The sequence below is a fragment of the Ranitomeya imitator genome, chromosome 4 (genome assembly GCF_032444005.1).
Source record: "Ranitomeya imitator isolate aRanImi1 chromosome 4, aRanImi1.pri, whole genome shotgun sequence".
Lineage (NCBI taxonomy): Eukaryota > Metazoa > Chordata > Amphibia > Anura > Dendrobatidae > Ranitomeya > Ranitomeya imitator.
In genome coordinates this window covers 430,237,885-430,257,148 of record NC_091285.1, presented here as the reverse complement: position 1 = coordinate 430,257,148, position 19,264 = coordinate 430,237,885, and the positions used below count along the sequence as shown (strand labels likewise).

Sequence of the window (19,264 nt, the reverse complement as noted above, 5' to 3'; positions counted from 1 at the left end):
TTTCATCCGTCGAAAATTGTCTGTCTGGCGGCCGGAGACAACGGACAGAGTAACGTTTTTTGTCTCCGTCGAAAAAACGTAAAGTGACGGATCCGTCATTTGTTAGTATGGAAGCCCATGGGCGTTGGATCCATCAAATGACGGAATCCGGCAATGGATCCCATTCTTTTTTAACTGAGCATGTTCAGATTTCTTTAGGATCCTTTAGCCAGCCCCCCTAGTCAGATCCGTCGAAAAAACGGATCCGTTGCATTAGTTTTTCACAATCTGCGATGGATAACATTTTTTTCAAAATATGACGGATTGCGACTGATGGCACAAAAACTGATGTGTGAAAGCAGCCTGAAATATGATGGTAGTAATGTGATGTCTGGGGCTGTTTTGCTGCCTCAGGACCTGGAAGACTTGCTGTGATAAATGGAACCATGAATTCTGCTCTACCAAAAAATCATAAAGGAGATTGTCCGGCCATCTGTTCGTGACCTTAAGCTGAAGCGTACTTGGGTTATGCAGCAGGACAATGATCCAAAACACACCAGCAAGTCCACGTCTGAATAGATTAAGAAAAACAACAATAAAGGGAACCTGTCACCCCGTTTTTTCAAGAAGAGCTAACAATAGCGTTAAATAGGGGCAGAGCTGGGCTTTACATTAGTGTATTTTGGAGCCTTTATTCCCCACCTATGCTGCCGAAATACCTTTGTAAAGTCGCCGTTTTGGGCTGTCACGCTGGTCAGGTCATATGGGCGTGGTGACAGCGATCTCGACGGCCATTTTCCTGAAGCCGAGTTCGCCTCTCGGCTGCAGGAAAATGGCCGCCGCGATCTCCATCTGCGCATGTGCGGCATCCCGCGGCCATTTTCCCGAAGCCCCGGGAAACCGAGAAGAACCATCTGCGCACGCGCGGCCTCACAAAGATGGCCGCGCCCACGATAAATGGCTGAATAGCGCAGATCCCGCTATTTTCCTTGAAGCTGCGCAGTGGATTCGCCACTTGGACATGCGCACACCACTACGCCACCAACGGAGATCTGGGGGAGAAACAGCGCTGTCACCACGCCCATATGACCTGACCAGCGTGAGTGACAGCCCAAAACGGCGACTTTACAAAGGTATTTCGGCAGCATAGGTGGGGAATAAAGGCTCCAAAATACACTAATGTAAAGCCCAGCTCTGCCCCTATTTAACGCTATTTTTAGCTCTTGAAAAAATGGGGTGACAGGTTCCCTTCAAGACTTTAAAGGGGCGTAGTCAAAGTCCTGACCTTAATCTGATTGAGATGCTGTGGCATGACCTTAAAAAAGCTGTTCATGCTTATGCTTGGAAACCTTCCAATATTAATGTATATAACCTTGAATAGATTGCCAGTCTGCTGATGTTTTTTAGTCCGACTAGAGGCATCCTGTCACAATCCATTTTTGGATTTGTGGCAGCTCTGGTTCCACTATAAGTGTAGCTTTTTTTCTTTACAGTCCAGCAGGGGTTAATGTCAGTTTCCCTTGCTGGCAGCATGCTGCAGTTGCTGAGTTTCTAGGTCAGCTGATATGGGTGGTGACCACCCCCACCATACTTTAAATAGTCACCTGATGCATCAGCTGACTAGTTATTCTATGGAGACCAGCCGTGCAGTTGCAGCTCTCTGGTGTCAGCTACTTCTGGAGTTTGGAGTCCTTTTTCTGTGTCCTCTGCGGTGTGGATCTTGGCAGCGGGGTCAGGAAGCTAAGTGTGTTTTTTTTACCTTGTCTATCTCATGCTTGTCACCACCCCCTGTGTTGTACTATCTGCAGTGGTGAGGCTAGCGCCCTTGCCGGCCAGTGCACTAGCCAGGGCAGTGCAAGGTGACAGCGAGGGACGAGGTTTGTGACGGTGGAGGGGGAAAGGACCAGCTTAGGGCATTAGGAGAGTCCAGGGACAGGCTCAGGTTGGAGCTCAGGAGGTGTCCCGTCCATCATTCCCTATATCGGTAGGGCCTTCCTCTCATTATTTCCATCCTGTTGTGTGTGTGTTGTGCTGTCCTTTGACCAACACCCTGGTGGGATCATGACATTATTACCAACCCGTATTTTTTTCCGGTGAACCTATGGCTCAAGCACAGGCTTTTGCTCACCTGATCCAGACCCTCACGGATGAGGTTAAGGAGCTGCAGTGCCAGGTGGTACAGCAGCTTCAGCAGGTGTCGAGGTTCTTGTTCTCGGCTCATGTCCAGGCTCAACCAGAACCCAAGATATCTCTCCCTAACAGGTTCTCTGGAGGGAGAGATACATTTTTGTTTTTTAAGGAGGATTGTAAGCTATATTTCAGGCTTCGCCCTCGTTCTTCAGGAAGTGAGGAACAGCATGTGGGGATTATAGTCTCCCTTCTCAATGGTGATCCCCAATCTCCTGGGCCTTTTCCCTGCCGACCGTTTCACCATCTTTGCGGTCGGTGGACAAGTTTTTGTCAGCATTGGTGCTTCTGTATAGGATCCTGATGGCATCTTCCTGGCTGAGTCTAGACTCCGTAAAATCAAGCAGGGGGGCTGGCCGGCTGGGGAGTACTGAGGAGATGGGCCACTGACATGCAGTGGAATGATCCTACTATCCAGGTGGATAGACACCTCAGGGAGAGACATACACCAAATCTATCCCTTGCTGTTCCTTCTATGGAGGAGGACACACTGGTGCAGATGGATACACCTATGCAGGTGGGAGGAGTCTCTTCACAAACTGGGTTGCCTGCAGTTTGCTGTGGGATGGGGGCATGTTTCTACTGTGGTCTTATGGGTCATTACATTAATGTCTGCCCCGCTGGCACCAAAGTTGTTACTTCATCTCTTTCCCTGGTGATGTGGAGGGAGGCGACCAGGGTGTGTCTATTTCCTCCACCTTTATGTCTCAGTTTTCCATTTCTGCTGAAGTGGAGGTTGGTGGGGAGACTAAGATGGTACCGGTTCTTGTGGATAGTGGAGCTGGGGTCAATCTTGTGGATTTTCGCTTTGTTCAGACCCACGGTCTGATCAGTTGGACACTGGAGAGACCCATTTTCATCCAAGCAATTGACTCTGTTCCTCTCAGCCAGTGGAGTGTGACCCAAGACATACATAATGTTAACCTGCGTATAGGGACTCTTCACAAAGAGTCCCTGTCATGCTACGTCTTGGAGGGTTTGGCAACTCCCATTGTCTTAGGCCTTCCCTGGCTGAAAAGACACAAATCGGTCATACATTGGTGGTCTAGGGAAGTGGTGAGTTGGGACCAGTCTTGTAAGGATTGTTACCTGAGAGCTACTGTCTCTGCCGTCCTTCTTAAACCTACCCCTTCTTCTCCATTGGAGGCAGCTAAGGAGCTCCCTGGGAGTAGGGGCAGGTTTTAACCCTCACCACAAGTAAACCCTGAGTCTCGATGTCCTCCCAGGAGGAGAGATCAGGGGAGGGTGGTGGTTCCCTCTGTATGTAGTGAGGGTATGAGTTTGGTGACACAGGGGGACACCTCTGTTGTCAGTTCCTCAAAGAGTTCACCATCCTTTGGCAAACGCATGCGAGGAAATAAGTGTGCAGGTCCGGACCTTTTTTGTGAATGAGTACGTGTGGGTGTCCACAAAAAAACATCATGTAGAAGTACGCATCTGGGACCTGGAGTTCTACGGTGATTGGGCCATATGGGGTGTCAGCCATTCTCAGCCCGGGGACTTTCCAGCTGGAGTTACCCCCAGTAATGCACGTACACAACGTATTCCACAGGTCAGCACTCTAGAGATTTGTTGCGCCTCCTGAGCCTATGTTATTGCCATTTCCATTGGGTTGCGTTTGTCGTAAACATGATTAGGTGACTGCGGAGGTGAATCTTAGTTGGTCGATGCGTCCTCACTGTACGTCGTTTCTGGGGAGGCCCCCCGTTGAAAGGGGGTACTGTTACAATCCATTTTTGGATTTGTGGCATCTCTGTTTCCACTATAATTTAAATGTAGCTTTTTTTCCTTTCAGTCCAGCAGGGGTTAATGTCAGTTTCCCTTGCAGGTAGAGTGCTGCAGTTGCTGAGTTTCTAGGTCAGCTGATGTGTGTGGTGTCCACTCCCACCAACCTTTAAATATTCACCTGATGCATCAGCTGACTGTTGATGATAGAGTTATTCTATGGAGACCAACCGTGCAGTTGCAGCTCTCTGGTGTCAGCTATTTCTGGAGTTTGAAGTCCTGTTTCTGTGTCCTTTGTGGTGTGGATCTTGACAGCGGAGTGTGGTGTTTTTACCTTGTCTGTCTCATGCTTGTCACCACCTTCTGTGTTCTACCATCTGCAGTGGTGAGGATAGCGCCCTTGCCGGCCAGTGCACTAGCCAGGGCAGTGTGAGGTGTCAACGAGGGATGAGGTTCGTGACAAAGGCAGGAGGAAGGACCCGCTTAGGGTGTTAGAGGAGTGCAAGGACAGGCTCAGGTTGGAGCTCAGGAGGTGTCTTCCCCCTCCCCATTTCCATCCCGTTGTGTGTGTTTTGTGCTGTCTGCTGACCCACCCCCTAGTGGGTTTGTGACACATCCCGTTGTATACTTTGAAATATTTTTTTATGTGGATACATTAATAAAAAATGTTGCTATTTTTTCTATACATTTCTTGTTTCCTGTGTTTTGGGTTCTGGTCAATGAATACAAATATTATGTAGACCAGTGGCCCATGGTCCCTTAGCAGTCTAATAGCTAATCGTAATGAACTATTCAACCAACTTTAAAGGTGAAAGGGGGCTCCATTACCTCCTAGGCCCTTACGCGCAGGTTGCACCGATGGCATATCCACCCCTAATGTAGACATATATTCCTCTATTCTGGATCTATGCCATAGGTTAAAAAGAAGGGGGTATCCACCAACAGTGCTGCAGGATGCTATGAAAAGAACTCTTATGGATAGTGGAGTACGAGAAGTCAGTAATTCCAGCGAAAAACGGTTTACGTTTTGTTTTCAGTATAGCCCCATGGATCAGCAAATACGGTCCGCAATTAGGAAAAATTGGCATCTCCTAGAGAAGGATAGAGATTTAGGAGAAATAGTAACTAGAGGTCCGTTAATATCTAATAAACGTAGCACAAGACTGAGAGATATATTGGTTCGTAACCGGGAATCCACAGATAAGAATAACTAGCTGGAACAAAGCGCCCCTAAGGGTAATCACCGATGTGGACATTGTTCATATTGTGGATACCATATTACAGGACAAAGTTTGAATATAGGCCCTATCAAGCACACGGTCAATTAATTTATATCTTGTAAGACGAAATACGTAGTGTATGTAGTATACTGTCCATGCGGGATGTTCTACATAGGCAAAACCATACGGTGCCTATATGTGCGGTTTCGTGTACATTTTAAATCAGTTGCTACAGGTAAGGGAGTACCCAGACTGATTAGCCACATTCGAAATACCCATGGAGGAGACCCTAAGGTTATGAGATTTGCAGGGATTGAGAAAGTGACCTTGCTGAGTCAGGGGGGTGACCTGCACAACACGTTGTTAAAAAAGGAGGCAAGATGGATCATGCAGACAAGAGCTATGGGCCCGTTGGGGTTCAACGATCGGGTCGACATGTCCATTTTTCTTTGAGGCAGTTGTTGTACTGTCGGTAAGTTTGCCTGAAATATCGTTATTCCAAGTTCGTCAGGTTTTGGTTTCATCATACGTGCGCTCCGTAGTGGGAAGATATCGGATGGAGAGTTGACCCCGCCTTCTCCCTATCAGATGCACTTAAGGGGAGAGGTTTCCAAATAATAGGATTTGGCCCGTTGGCTTTAAGACCTGTTTGTATAAGAAAGATTCGAGTTTGGGGAATGTTTAGTAGCATAAGTCGGATTATTATGGTTTAGTGCACTAGTTGTTATAGCGATTTGTGTATGTTGTTGTTTTTAACTTGATTTTATGCATTTTGACTATGAGTGGGGCGTTCTGCAGGACGTGAGAGGTGGGTGAGAGGAGGGGCTTCACCTCCGTGCATCTACTTCCCCCGTCACTTTGAGCGCTCACTCACTGACCCGTAGAAGCGCCAGTCAGGCGCGAAACGGCTGTCGTCAGGCTTGCCACACTCTGTACGTCTGCACCCCTGGCCGTGAAGATTTTATTGTGAGAAAATAAAGATACCTGTCTCGGAAGGATCGGTGAGTGCTGCCTCTTCTTTTCTTCGTTGTTGGATTCATAGACATATATCCCTGCCTATATTTGATCGCCCATGTATCAGGGACAGCCTCTTAGAACCTAGTCACTGTCAGTACCTTTTTGCTGTATTCAATGAATAGGCATCTGAGTACTGTATGTAATATGTAGTTATCTGGACAATATGCCAATGAACATCTAAATATAATACAGTACATACAAAACCATTACTGTGTATATAGCAGTTTTTTCATCTTCCATACCTGGGGTGTATAATCATACATGACAGTGTAGTCTGGCGATTCTGCGTCCGTCTCAATGGCGTTAGTTTCTCTAGGAACTATGGGTATGCTGGCATATTCCGAGTCCCCAGTCACTAGAAATGACAGTTACATAGATAAATGTCTTGTACAATAAATGTCTATCTACAATGAGCTCTCTATTATTCTCTTACCTTTGGGCTGATTATTCTCTTCTGAGAGGTTCTTGATACTTCCACCACATCCATGCAAGAGGTTAGAAATTCTACACATAATAACAGTGAGTTTTGTTCTATGAGTTTGCATTGCTAAAAAAGATGTGCAGAATTCACACAATTGTTTCATGCAAAAATGGTCATTTTAGGGTATATGCACACAACACCTTTTTCAGGTGGGTGGTCCAGCTGGATTTTTCAAGAAGACACTTGAGAAAAATTGAAAGTGTTTTTTTTCCCTGAAACATATGTTTTAGTAGCTTTTAGTAGTTTTCCAAGAGCTTTTTTGACATTTTTGATCAGCAGCGGTTTCATTGAACACTTTTTTTGTGCTTTAATGGAGTCTGTATTTACGTTCGTTGTTCTTTGAATCTACATGCAGCTTGTATCAGACATTGGTTGCATGATTTCAGCCACATATGCATATTTAACTCTGAAACACTGTGGTTGTCAGAGAAAAGTATAGTTTAGTAGTCACTGGCGACTGAGATACATAGGAAACTAATATGAGAGCAAGGTCCCTGGCAGCTTCTCCACACCTGATCTTGAGTGATAAGTCTCTGTCTACACACATGTAAAGTGACCAAGAGAGTGGTAGCCATGGTCAAACTGCTTTTTCATAACGCCCTGGCACTTTACAGGAAAAGATAGGTTTTGCTGTGTTGGTTTAGCCGATGGTATTGACTGGCAAGGACCACAAATTGCACAGATTAATAAAGTAGACTTCAGTTCAAACATGTAGACATTACTGAAATTGATAAGGGTTATGTACAAGGGATAGCACGTTTCCTTCACAATGTAATGCATTTTCACATATATCGTTTCCTTCCACCGCAGTCTACTCCAGGGCCGGTGCAACACACTTTTTCACCCTACTTCTTCACAACTCAGTTTCCTGGTCACAGTCCTGATCAGTGAGTTTCTCTCTACTCGCTCAGAGGTTCCGCGTCCTAATACTATGGTCACCTTGCATCTACATCTCGGGACCCCTACTAGTCCCAGGCTCTCAGTCCCCTTTAGGTCCATTACCTTCAGCCCTAGCAAGCTCTCGGGTTTTTCATGGCACGTTGTCCTATCCAAGGACCCCATTAAGGTGGAAGGCCACTCTGTCTTGTCAGTAATTCTCTTCAGGATCTTACTATCCCTGTCCATATGTCACCTTAAGCTGTTGATCACCCCTTATTACTTCTTCAGACTCAAACTCCTATCTGGCTCTAACCAGGAAACATAGTCCTTTCCTTATCACTAAGCACTCCCCCTGTGGGTTAGTGCCAACATTAACTCTCTCTCTGACCCTGCAGTCTTTGCTGGTCAGACGTAACCTTTCACCTACATTTTATGCAAGCACTATCTCTATCATGCATTACATCACTATACATTATTATAATACCTTACATCATCACATCCTACGTTATACAATACCAACATTACCTATAACAATGCTATGGATTATATTATATAATCAATACTTTTCACACTGTATATACCGTATTTTTTGTATTATAAGACACACTTTTCCCCCCAAATTTGGGGGTAAAATGGGATCTTATAATATAATCTTATAATCAGAATGTAGCTTACCAGGGGGTGGCTGCAGTAGAGCAGGGTCCAAAGAGACAGGGTCTATGCTGCAGGAAGCTGGATGTGGAGGAGGCAGGAGTGGGGCGATGCTGCGGGCCTTGGGCTTGGAAGAGGGAGTATTCGACAGTGCAAGGCTGCAGCGTGACCTGGACTTTTACAAAATGTCGGGAGTCCCCACATTTCCCATCCTTTTCACAGCTGTGTACTTCTGGAAAATGGGTCACCAGAGGCATTTGCCACCTCTGGCAGCCATTTTCAAAAAGTCCACTGCAGTGAAAAGGATGGGAAGTGTGGGGGCTCACAACATTTCATAAAAGCCTGGGTCCCGGCGCAGCCTTGCACCGCCAAACAACACCCTCACCCCAGCCCCCGCAACATCGGCCCACTCCTACCACCACTGCCAGCGATTCATGTCTTCAGGGATAGGAACTCGACACCTCTTACACACACACACACACGCAGGGTGAGACCTGTCACTCCAGGACAGCGGGCAGGGAGAAGCCATTAGGGAACCATCTGTCCAACTTACCTCCCGTGCGGATTGATCCCCGTGAGCATTAAACGATCTTTTTTCCTGAAACACTTATCAGAGTTAAAAATATATGACTGATATCATGCTGACACTGTCTTGTCTGACACATACTGCAGTGGATTGGGCTACATGTATCAGCCATCAGATTCCCTCTAAACATCTATGTGCGGTTTGTATGGAAAACAGCATAATAAACATACTGAAAAAAAAATTGCATTTTTTATCCCAAAAAGTAAACACTGTAGAAAATTAGAAAACCCAAAGACAAAAAACACAAAATAGTTGTTTTTTTTTTGTTAATTCCCTCTGTAAAAAATACTGTATAAGAAAGTTATTGATTAGTCACCAATGAGAACAACAAGATATTTGGCAAAAAAACTAGTGTCCACCCACAAAATTTGAATGAAACGAAGCAAAAAATTAATTATTCTCAAATAAAATAGTTTTAAAATGGTGCAAAACAATAAAATCATTTAAAAATATGTAAATTTGATATTTAATTATATCGATAGGTAGTAAAAAATTTGTTTTGTCCTTTGTACTATGCAGTGAAAAATATACAAAAAAGTTATGGATTTTGAAAATAAAAAATAAATGCTAAATGAATACATTCCCTTTAAAGGGTTAAGGCATTCTATAACTTAGCGCTATAAACTTAAAGTGTAATAATAATATAATAAAAGTAATATTACCTTTTTATCATTTTACTGCTGTTGCCATGTGGGTTAAGTCCATTGCCAGTTCCTGAAATAATCTCACTACTATAACTCTCATATAACACAGGGCCTGAAGATAGATAATACAGGAAAGATGTGTTTTGCGAAAATACAATTTTGTATTTTAAATATAAAAGAGGACCTGTCACCAGTACAAAGCACAGCTGCTCTTATTTTATTCCCGCTGCTTGCTTGAGTAAGCCGTTTTTTTAAATCCGTCAAACGGTTCAAGAGATATTAGCCTTTTTTTTTATTTAGTGTGGCCAATAATTTTTAGGTTCAGGATAGAAGCATGAATAAAATAAGAACAAAAACTAGCAACCCTTTGACCTGGTGATAAATTTAAAAAAAAAGCACTTGGCAAGCATTACTTAACCCATTACCTGCCAAATTAAAATTTTTACAAGTACGGATTTTTCAGAAAAGGGCTTCCCAATATTCGTTTAAAAATGACAGTGACATGATTTCCTATTTTGAAAACATTCATTTTACAAACACAACACAAAAAATTGGACCTAATTATAAAAATGATAAAATCTTAGTTGCTAGAAGCTAAACATTAGGCGTCCCAAAAAAAAGACCTTGGTAGATAATGGGTTAACAAACGTACCCCTACCATCTCTAAACACACCCAAATTCTAATCTTATTTTTATACCTAGCGGCCAAGCAAACTATAGTGTTGGCCTGGAAAAAAATCAGGTCTAGATTTGTCAGAAGTCAAGAGACGCCTTTCTTGGTATATGATCAATGAAAAATTATCTGCCATACTTATGAATAAAATCTGTAAATTTGAGAAAATTTTGCTTCCTTGGGCAGAATATGCCAACCACACTCCCTTCACCGCACCTTCACTTTGTTTACGTGCTCCTGACTCCCAAGATTCATCGTAATTTCTATATATTAAATTTAGACTCGACTAACCCCCCTCGGGCTCCTGTTCCCCCTCCTTTACCCTCTACTCTTTCCCATCAGTTACGTTACCCCCTCACTTGTACTCCACCAAACAAAATGTTTCTTTTCTTTTGATCACTGCAATGTACCTGTTTGTTATTTGAATAATTCTTTAATAAAAATGTATTGTTGAAATAGTTAAAGTATCTGTATGCTTCAGTATGTGAGTGACTTTTGCCTGATAAGCTTCTTTTTATCACTGGAGGTTTATAGACAGAGGCCAATCTGAGGACACATAGGAAAAGCCACAAAAACCTTCATAAGAAATAGCGAGGTCTTACTATTGTTATACACCAAAAAAAAAAACATAGACCTCTAAAAATGAACCTTTATTTGAAATATTTAAAACGGCTCTGTGCATAGAGACTGGAGACTGTAACCACGCCCCCCCGACACTGACTGACAGCAGCTCAGCATTAGGACCAGCTGTCAGTCAGTGCTGAGGGCATGGTTACAGTGGTGACTAAACCTGTGCCGGCGTCGTCCCTATGACTGAAACCCACGTGCTACCAGAAGGAATAAACTTCTTTTTCTGGAACAATTTCAAAATTGCAGGTTGCAGTATTTCTGTTCTGTGGCAGGCCGTGTCCAACTCTACTGCTAATTTTGTATGGTTACTATGCTATGGAATATGTTGGCGCCATACCAGTAAAGGTTAATATAATTACCAGGTGGGATCCGCCCTGTGGTTTTGTCTTGAATGAAGGAATTGAGTTCGGCTTCCACATCACATTGTTCCAGGCTCTGTCTGACAACTTCCAGCATCTACAATGACAGCAGTCAATGGACTGTAAAGATCAGGATGTTGGTTAAATGCACCGTAACCCCACTCTTCTTGGAGGGAATGTAAGGGATAGAAGGTAGAGGCATCTAATTGAAATAGAGGAATGTATAGGCTGGTCATCACTTTATTCCTGCCCTTATGCAGGGTACAGATGGTTCCTATGGAGTTTTTTTTTGATCATTTATTGTGTTTCTGCCATGATTTCATTTATCTGTATACATTGCGATAAGTCGTCTAAGGATCTAGTGCTGTCCCCAGGCATGTCACCAAACCTGTAGAACTCACTTAACCAAATGATATAAGCCCTATGGTCAGATGACCATAAATCAGACAGTTATAGTATATCAAATTAACATGCTGTAAATATTATTCAGCAAAAGCACTTAAAGGGGGCAGCATGTATCAGACATTGGCTGTATCACCTCAGCCATGTGTATTTGACTGTGAAACTCTGCACTGTTTCAGATTGTAACATAGTTTCATAACCTCCGGAGACAGTGCTATAGGCTAGTCGGACAGGTGGGTCAAAAATCAACGGCTCAGATCATACAGGTGGATTGGGCAGCATGCATCAACTGACAGGTTCCTTTTAAAGGGAATCTGTCAAAAGGTTTTTGCTATGTAATCTGAGATCACTATGATGTAGTGGAAGAGCGCCTGTTCACAGCCATGTGTCACTTACTAGGCTGTGTTTTGCTGTTTCAATACAAACAGTGTTTTATCACTGTAGGACAACTGGCCTCATGCCTCCTAGTCCAAACACCACCCAGCACTGATTAGCAGCTCTCTGTCACTATATAATGTACGCAGAAAGCTGATGTGTAGATGGGATTATACACAGATCAACAACTGCTAGATCTGCAGAAAAGAAAACTGTGATTATATCATAACTGCTGCTCCCAGTAAACTAAAGGTACCTTCACACTGAGCAACTTTACAACAAGAATGATAGCGATCCGTGACGTTGCAGCATCCTGGATAGCGATCTCGTTGTGTTTGACACGCAGCAGCGATCAGGATCCTGCTGTGACATCACTGGTCGGAGCAGAAAGGCCAGAACTTTATTTCGTCGCTGGATCACCCGCTGTCATCGCTGGATCGGCGTGTGTGATGCCGATCCAGCGATGTGTTCACTGGTAACCAGGGTAAATATCGGGTTACTAAGCGCAGGGCCGCGCTTAGTAACCCGATATTTACCCTGGTTACCTAAAAAAAAAAAAACACTACATACTCACATTCTGGTGTTTGTCACGTCCCTCGCCGTCAGCTTCCCGCACTGACTGTGAGCGCCGGCCGTAAAGCACAGCGGTGACGTCACCGCTGTGCTCTGCTTTACGGCCGGCCCTCACAGTCAGTGCGGGAAGCTGACGGCGAGGGACGTGACAAACACCGGAATGTGAGTATGTGGAATGCGGCCCTGCGCTTAGTAACCCGATGTTTACCCTGGTTACCCGGGGACTTCGGCATCGTTGGTCGCTGGAGAGCTGTCTGTGTGACAGCTCTCTAGCGACCTCACAACAACTTACCAGTGATCACGGCCAGGTCGTATCGCTGGTCGTGATCGTTGGTAAATCGTTAAGAGTAACGGTACCTTAACTGATACATCACTGGAATCAACCTCTCAGTCCCTACATCATGCTGCTGACAGATTGCATAGCAAAAATCTGCTGGCAGGTTCTCTTTAAATTAGAAAATCCTGGCTGCTTTCTTTCAGAAACATCACTGTCCCTCACCTTGGATTGTGCCTGGTCTTCTAACACTTGTCCTATCGATGTGAATAAAGCTGAGATGCAATACCAAACAAATTCCATGATCAGGGGTGGTGTTGTTTCAGAATGATGTTTTTCTAATTCAGGACAAACCCTTTAAATATCTGGTTTTATCACCTTTATTAATCAAGAAGCAATCCTAGAATATTCTATCAGCTCACAACCTTCTCTAACTGAATGAATGACATTCCTTAGAAAGACATAAGCCTCTCAGTAAATCCACCAGACAGTTGGATTGGAGCTGCTCCCCGGAGAACAGTTGCTGCTTGTATATGAGCCTGTGGGCTGGAAGAACATTGTGCCACTGTTACCTCGTCATCCTTCACACATTGCACGGAAAACTGGTTGGAATGAACCCAGAGGGAGCTGCGCATGATACTGATCCGGTCTTTCTCCTGTTGTTCAAATGCCTGAAATCCACAATACATAATTGTTGTATGACACATCCATGGTAATCCAGGCACAATAGCAGTGTACAAAGGAGAGCACGTACCTCACAGGTGTTAACATGCTCGGTCTCCCATTCTAGTCGAGCTTTTTCCAGTAAAGTAATATTTTGCTTGTATAATTGGTCTAGGAAATATCATGTAAAGTTTGTAAAAAAAAAATACATTGAATTTCACTGTATTTATCAGGCTTTCCAAATGTCTGGGAAACTGATTCACCGCAATATCACATTTCACAACTGAGTAATACTATTAAGGCCACGTTCCCACCTTCAGTATTTGGTCAGTATTTTACATCAGTATTTATAAAAATCAGGAGAGGAAAAATCAGAGGAAAAGTATAATAGAAACACGTCACCATCTCTGTATTTATCACCCACTCCTGGTTTTGGCTTACACATACTGATGAGAAATACTGACCAAGTACTGATAGTGTGATGGCAGCCTTAATAGCACAAAAGGTGATAGATAAAACATCAGAAATCTAGAAGAAGCCACGAAAAGGAGTTAAAGGGCGCCTGTGTGGCCGCCCTGCTTGTGAATCCCAGCCCCTCAGTGTCTTATGATTTATTCACACTGAGGGGCTGGGATTCATAGGCAGGGCGTCTGCACAGGCGCAGTCTGCAAGACTGCATATGAGGACAGAGGACGGGCAGCGCTCACTGCGCCTGCCCCAGGCATGAAAAAAGAGCGCAGGCGTCAGCAGATTTCAAAACAGCACTGAGGAGGTGGCGCCCGGCGCAAAGAAGACTCGAGTGACGGCTGTGAGGCGTCTGCAGCGGGGGGGGGGAAGACCTGCCTCCAGGACTGAAGACAGGTATTTCGGACAAATTACAAAATGGATTATTTCTGCAGTTACAGCACCAATAACTAAAAGAGCCACCTTGTCAGAATGCAGCATTACTACTGCACAAGGTGGCTCTTTTAGTTTCAAACGCCTGGGGGGGTGACAGGTTCCCTTTAATTCCACTTCATTACAAAAGTTCAGTATTAGAAAAGTGTTATGATGCCACCTGGTGGAAAAGTTAATGAATAGGTTATCAAATTATTTTTGCAGATCTTTTATAACTAAAAATGCTCCCAAATTATTAGGTAATAGTATAATTTTAAAAATTAGCGATCCTTCTATTAATTCTAGGGTCCCTATGTAAATGTCTCACGTGTTTAGCAATTTTACATTACATATTACATGGCACTAAGATCAGTGTTATATGAGCCCCAGACAGCCACTTATATACATACAAATATCCCATACACATAAAAAAAACAGTAACAAATACCTCACTCCCATCCCCCGATGCTCTAAGGCTACGTTCACATTTGCGTTGTTGTGTGTTGCATTGGCGACGCAACGCACAACGCATGCAAAAACATTGTTTTGTGACGCATGCGTTCATTTTTGGCCGATTTTGGACGCAAAAAAAATGCAACTTGCTGCGTCCTCTGCACCCTGACACTTGTGCCAAAAAAGACGCATGCGTCACAAAACGCAAGACAACACATGTCCATGCCCCCCATGTTAAATATAGGGGCGCATGACGCATGCGTCGCCGCGGTTGCGCCCGACGCACCACAAATGTGAACGTAGCCTTACTCTGCTCTTTCTGGTGCGCTGACTCTCTGTAGTGCACAGCTGATGTGATAAAATGATGGAATTGTGACTGCTGGCTCACACGCTGATGGTGGAAGATGGACCCGTCCTCCATCAACGTATTCACTGCTGTCTGCATTCCGAGGATGTGGAGAGCGGTGACAGTGAGCGGTGGGGGCGGATGGACGGCGGGCAGGGAGGGCACAGTGCGGCCCCTGAGCCACCGGTTCAGCCCTTCAGCTGTCACGTTCCATTGGCTGGACTCGAACAGCCAGAGGGCCGGATGTGGTCCGCGGGCCGCACTTTGCCCAGGTCTCCTCTAGAGTAATGAGCTCTGATGGTTGCTGTAGGAACCAAGGCCCATTGACTTCTGCAGAAATTCTGAAGTTTTACATTCACAGGATGTGACAGTAAAATAACCACAGCTTGTCGGCAGGCTGCCAGCATTGTACGTACCTGCAACCATAGCTGCATCTTTACAGTGTTTCACTTTGGTCTGGATCTGAAAATAAAAACATTCAATGTTCCTTGTTGTTTGCCTGGAAAAAATAATCCTTTGGAAATTTTGAGTAATCTTATTTAGGGAGATGATACATAAGGTATATGGATGGCTTTGTCTTTGTCTAATAATAACAGGACTTGGCTATTGTGGATCCAGAGCGACATCTATGGAACCAATGTACTCTACCATGCATTAGCGATGTCACCAGCACCGCCTGTCTATTTGCAGGACTTCAATATCCCAAGTGAACAAAATAAAAGGACCCTTGTGAAGGCGCTGCAGGTGTAGATACTTTCTGTGCTCAGGGAAAGTAAGGGGCTAAGCTCACCTCAATGGCTCAACAGCTTTCTATTGGCTAAAAAAATGAGATGCATGAAACTAATAAAAGTAAAAAACCACCTAGTGTTAATTTACTCTTCCAAAAAAATCTGTGTAATTTTGGAACATTTGTGTGACAACAAGAAATGACACATTTTTTTGGGAACTGTAAAGAGGAACCAGAGTCTGAATGACTAAAACCCTGAGGTATCGCATGCATACAGAACTGACGTTACCTTACTATATTCATACTGTATATATCATACATGGATTGAGTCTAACCTGGGAGCTTTATGTGTCATTATAAGTGTTATAGACCACATCTCTGCAGTTTTGCGCACAATGTTCTGTATCAGTCTATTTTTATGATTGTTTCATTACTTATTTACATTATGGGTTTTTTTTGTAACCACATGCTATATTTGTGAACCTATTTTGTTTCCTTTTCACTTTTTACTCTTAGGCCTCATTCACACGTTCAGTATTTGGTCAGTATTTTACATCAGTATTTGTAAGCCAAAACCAGGAATGTAACAATCAGGGGAAAAAGTATAATAGAAATACGTCACCCACTCCTGGTTTTGACTTACTGAGGCCGGCGTCACACTAGAGAGAAATACGGACGAGCGAGAGGCGCAAAAACAATGCATTGCACAAGGACCAATGTTTATCTATGGGGCAGCTTCCATCAGCCGTATATTTCTCGGCCGTATTTTACGGGCTGAGAAAATCGCAGCATGCTGCGATTGCCAGCGTATTCCTCCAAAAATCCGCCAATTAAAGTCTATGGGGGCGAGAAAAATACGGATTTCACACAGACCATCAATGTGACTTGTGAGAAATATGCACCGGTATTCTATAGAAAAGCGCGGTGTACAGTAAAATCACACTGACAGGTTAGAATAGAACATATATCTATATATATGTCATTGACACACACATATATATATATATATATATATATTTATATTTAATACAGAGCTAGATAGCATAAAAGCCGGTAATTCAATTGCAGGCTTTTGCTATCTCCTTATTAAACCCGACAGGATATGAGACATGGTTTACATACAGTAAAATTTGGGAGCTCTAGGTGTTAAAATAAAGGGTTAAATCACGGAAAAAACTGGCATGGGCTCCTGCGCAAATTTTCCCCGCCAGAGTGGAAAAGCCAGTGACTGAGGGCAGATATTGATAGCCTAGAGAGGGACCATGGTTATTGGCCCCCCTGGCTAAAAACATCTGCCTCCAGCCACCCCAGAAAAGTCGCATCTGTAAGATGCGCCTATTCTGGCACTTAGTCACTCTCTTCCCACTCCCCTGTAGTGGTGGCAGGGCCGGCGTCAGCACCCGGCGTACCCGGGCAAGTGCCGGGGCCCTGGCGAGACGGGGGGGCCCATTTATGGTAGTAACGTAAAAGTACTGAGTCTGTACACACTCATGCGCAGCGCTCCTGGGGGCCCCGCAGCCGGAATACATCCATGCTCTGTGTGACTCCCTCCATGGCGGAGCACATCCATCCTCCCCGCCGCGCCGGCGTCCCAGCAGCAGGCGGCACAGAGCTCTCTGAGAGTTTCGCAGGCACTGCACAGCTGCAATACTCACCTCCGCCGTCACCATGGATACGAAGTGTCACTTCCGGGCCGGCGCCGGTCAACTGTCCTGTGTCACTTCCGGTCGGTGAGAGTGTCTAGAGCTCAGAGAAGAATTCCACTTCCACCGTCCAGGATAGGTCCAGCGCCAAGCAGATGAGCTGCAGTCAGGTGCGGACGGTGCACGGTCGGTGCATGCACCCTGTGTCCACAACGGGGGCAGCAGCGCCGCGTGAAGCAGTGAGTGAGTCTTCGGTCCCAACACATTGCAGCGGCAGGAGGGATGCAGCCTGCTATCTATGGTATTGGTGTGTTAGCAATGCTGGGAGTGGGACTTGTAGTTATAGTCATAGACTACTCACTACTGTATATATATGGCTGGCTGTTATATACAACGTCACGGGGCTGTGCTATACTACGTGCGCTGTGCTGTATACTACATGGGCTGTGTTATATACTACTGGGCTGTGCTGTATACTGCATGGGGCCATGGGCTGTGTTATATACTAAGTGGCTGTGCTATATACTATGTGGCTGTGGTATATACTGCGCGTGCTGTGTTATATAGTGTGCGTGCTGTGTTATATAGTGCGCGTGCTGTGTTATATAGTGCGCGTGCTGTGCTATATACTGCGCTGTGTTAAAGGGGGGGCCCACTGAAACTCTTTCGCCCGGGGCCCTCAAAAACCTGGAGCCGGCCCTGAGTGGTGGCATATGGGGTAATAAGGGGTTAATGTCACCTTGCTATTGTAAGGTGACATTAAGCCTGGTTAATAATGGAGAGATGCCAATAAGACACCTATCCATTATTAATCCATTATTAAGTTACAACCAGGAGCGGTGCTAATGCAGCCACTCCGGGCTGTAAAAGACTGGGGAATGAATGAAATGAAGATAACGTAGCTTCGGGGACTTGCGGTGCCGTCACCGAAGCTGCGCCACCTGGTGGCATAAACTCATATGAACTGTAGCGTGGGAATTTTTCTGAATATTTTCTCACGCTACAGTTCAAATGAGTTTACGCCACCAGGTGGCGCAGCTTCGGTGACAGCACCGCAAGTCCCCGAAGCTACGTTATCTTCATTTCATTCATTCCCCGGTCTTTTACAGCCAAGAGCAGTCGCATTAGCACCGCTCCTGGTTGTAACTGTTTAACCCCTTCAGATGGATTTACATCGTGGGACATGACTATGATAGACAGGTATGGGATATTGTTCCTTTTTTTACAGGAGAACGAAGGTTGTCAGTTGGATTGAGAGTACAATAAAGATAATAAAACTCCATCTGTTTATTTATTTCATTAAAATACTTTATTCAAAATGTGTGTGTGTGTATTATTAACCCTTTCCTACTATTGGATTAATAATGGGTAGGTGTCTTATTGACATCTCTCCATTATTAACCAGGCTTACAATAGCAAGGTGACATTAACCCCTTATTATCCCATATCCCACCACTACAGGGGAGTGGGAAGAGAGTGGCTAAGTGCCAGAATAGGTGCATCTTACAGATGTGCCTTTTCTGGGGTGGCTGGGGGCAGATGTTTTTAGCCGGGGGGGCAATAACCATGGTCCCTCTCTAGGCTATTAATATCTGCCTTCAGTCACTGGCTTTCCCTCTCTGGTGGAGAAAATTGTGCGAGAGCCCACGCCAGTTTTTTCCGTGATTTAACCCTTTATTTTATCACTTAGAGCTCCCAAATTTTGCACACACACACTACTTACATTATTAGTGAGGAATATGTAAAATATAACGGATATGAATTGGTTTTCTGAATGTAAACCATGTCTCATGTCCTGTCAGGTTTGATAAGGAGTTAGCAAAAGCCAACAATTGAATTACCGGCTTTTATGTTATCTAGCTCTGTATTAAATATATATATACCGTATATATATATATATG

The 19,264-nt window shown here is 44.5% G+C and overlaps 1 protein-coding gene across 1 annotated transcript in view; it reads right to left on the bottom strand.

Moving 5' to 3' along the window:
• Positions 1–19,264, bottom strand: part of PSTPIP1 (proline-serine-threonine phosphatase interacting protein 1) — a 120,256-nt gene that overhangs the window by 17,308 nt on the left and 83,684 nt on the right. Inside the window, exons 8-14 of the mRNA XM_069765540.1 lie at positions 15,410–15,455; positions 13,410–13,489; positions 13,228–13,326; positions 11,032–11,128; positions 9,388–9,481; positions 6,562–6,632; positions 6,371–6,483 (exon numbers count right to left, since the gene is read on the bottom strand). Of these exons, the coding sequence (XP_069621641.1) occupies positions 6,371–6,483; positions 6,562–6,632; positions 9,388–9,481; positions 11,032–11,128; positions 13,228–13,326; positions 13,410–13,489; positions 15,410–15,455 (600 nt within the window). The remainder of the gene's footprint in view (positions 1–6,370; positions 6,484–6,561; positions 6,633–9,387; positions 9,482–11,031; positions 11,129–13,227; positions 13,327–13,409; positions 13,490–15,409; positions 15,456–19,264) is intronic.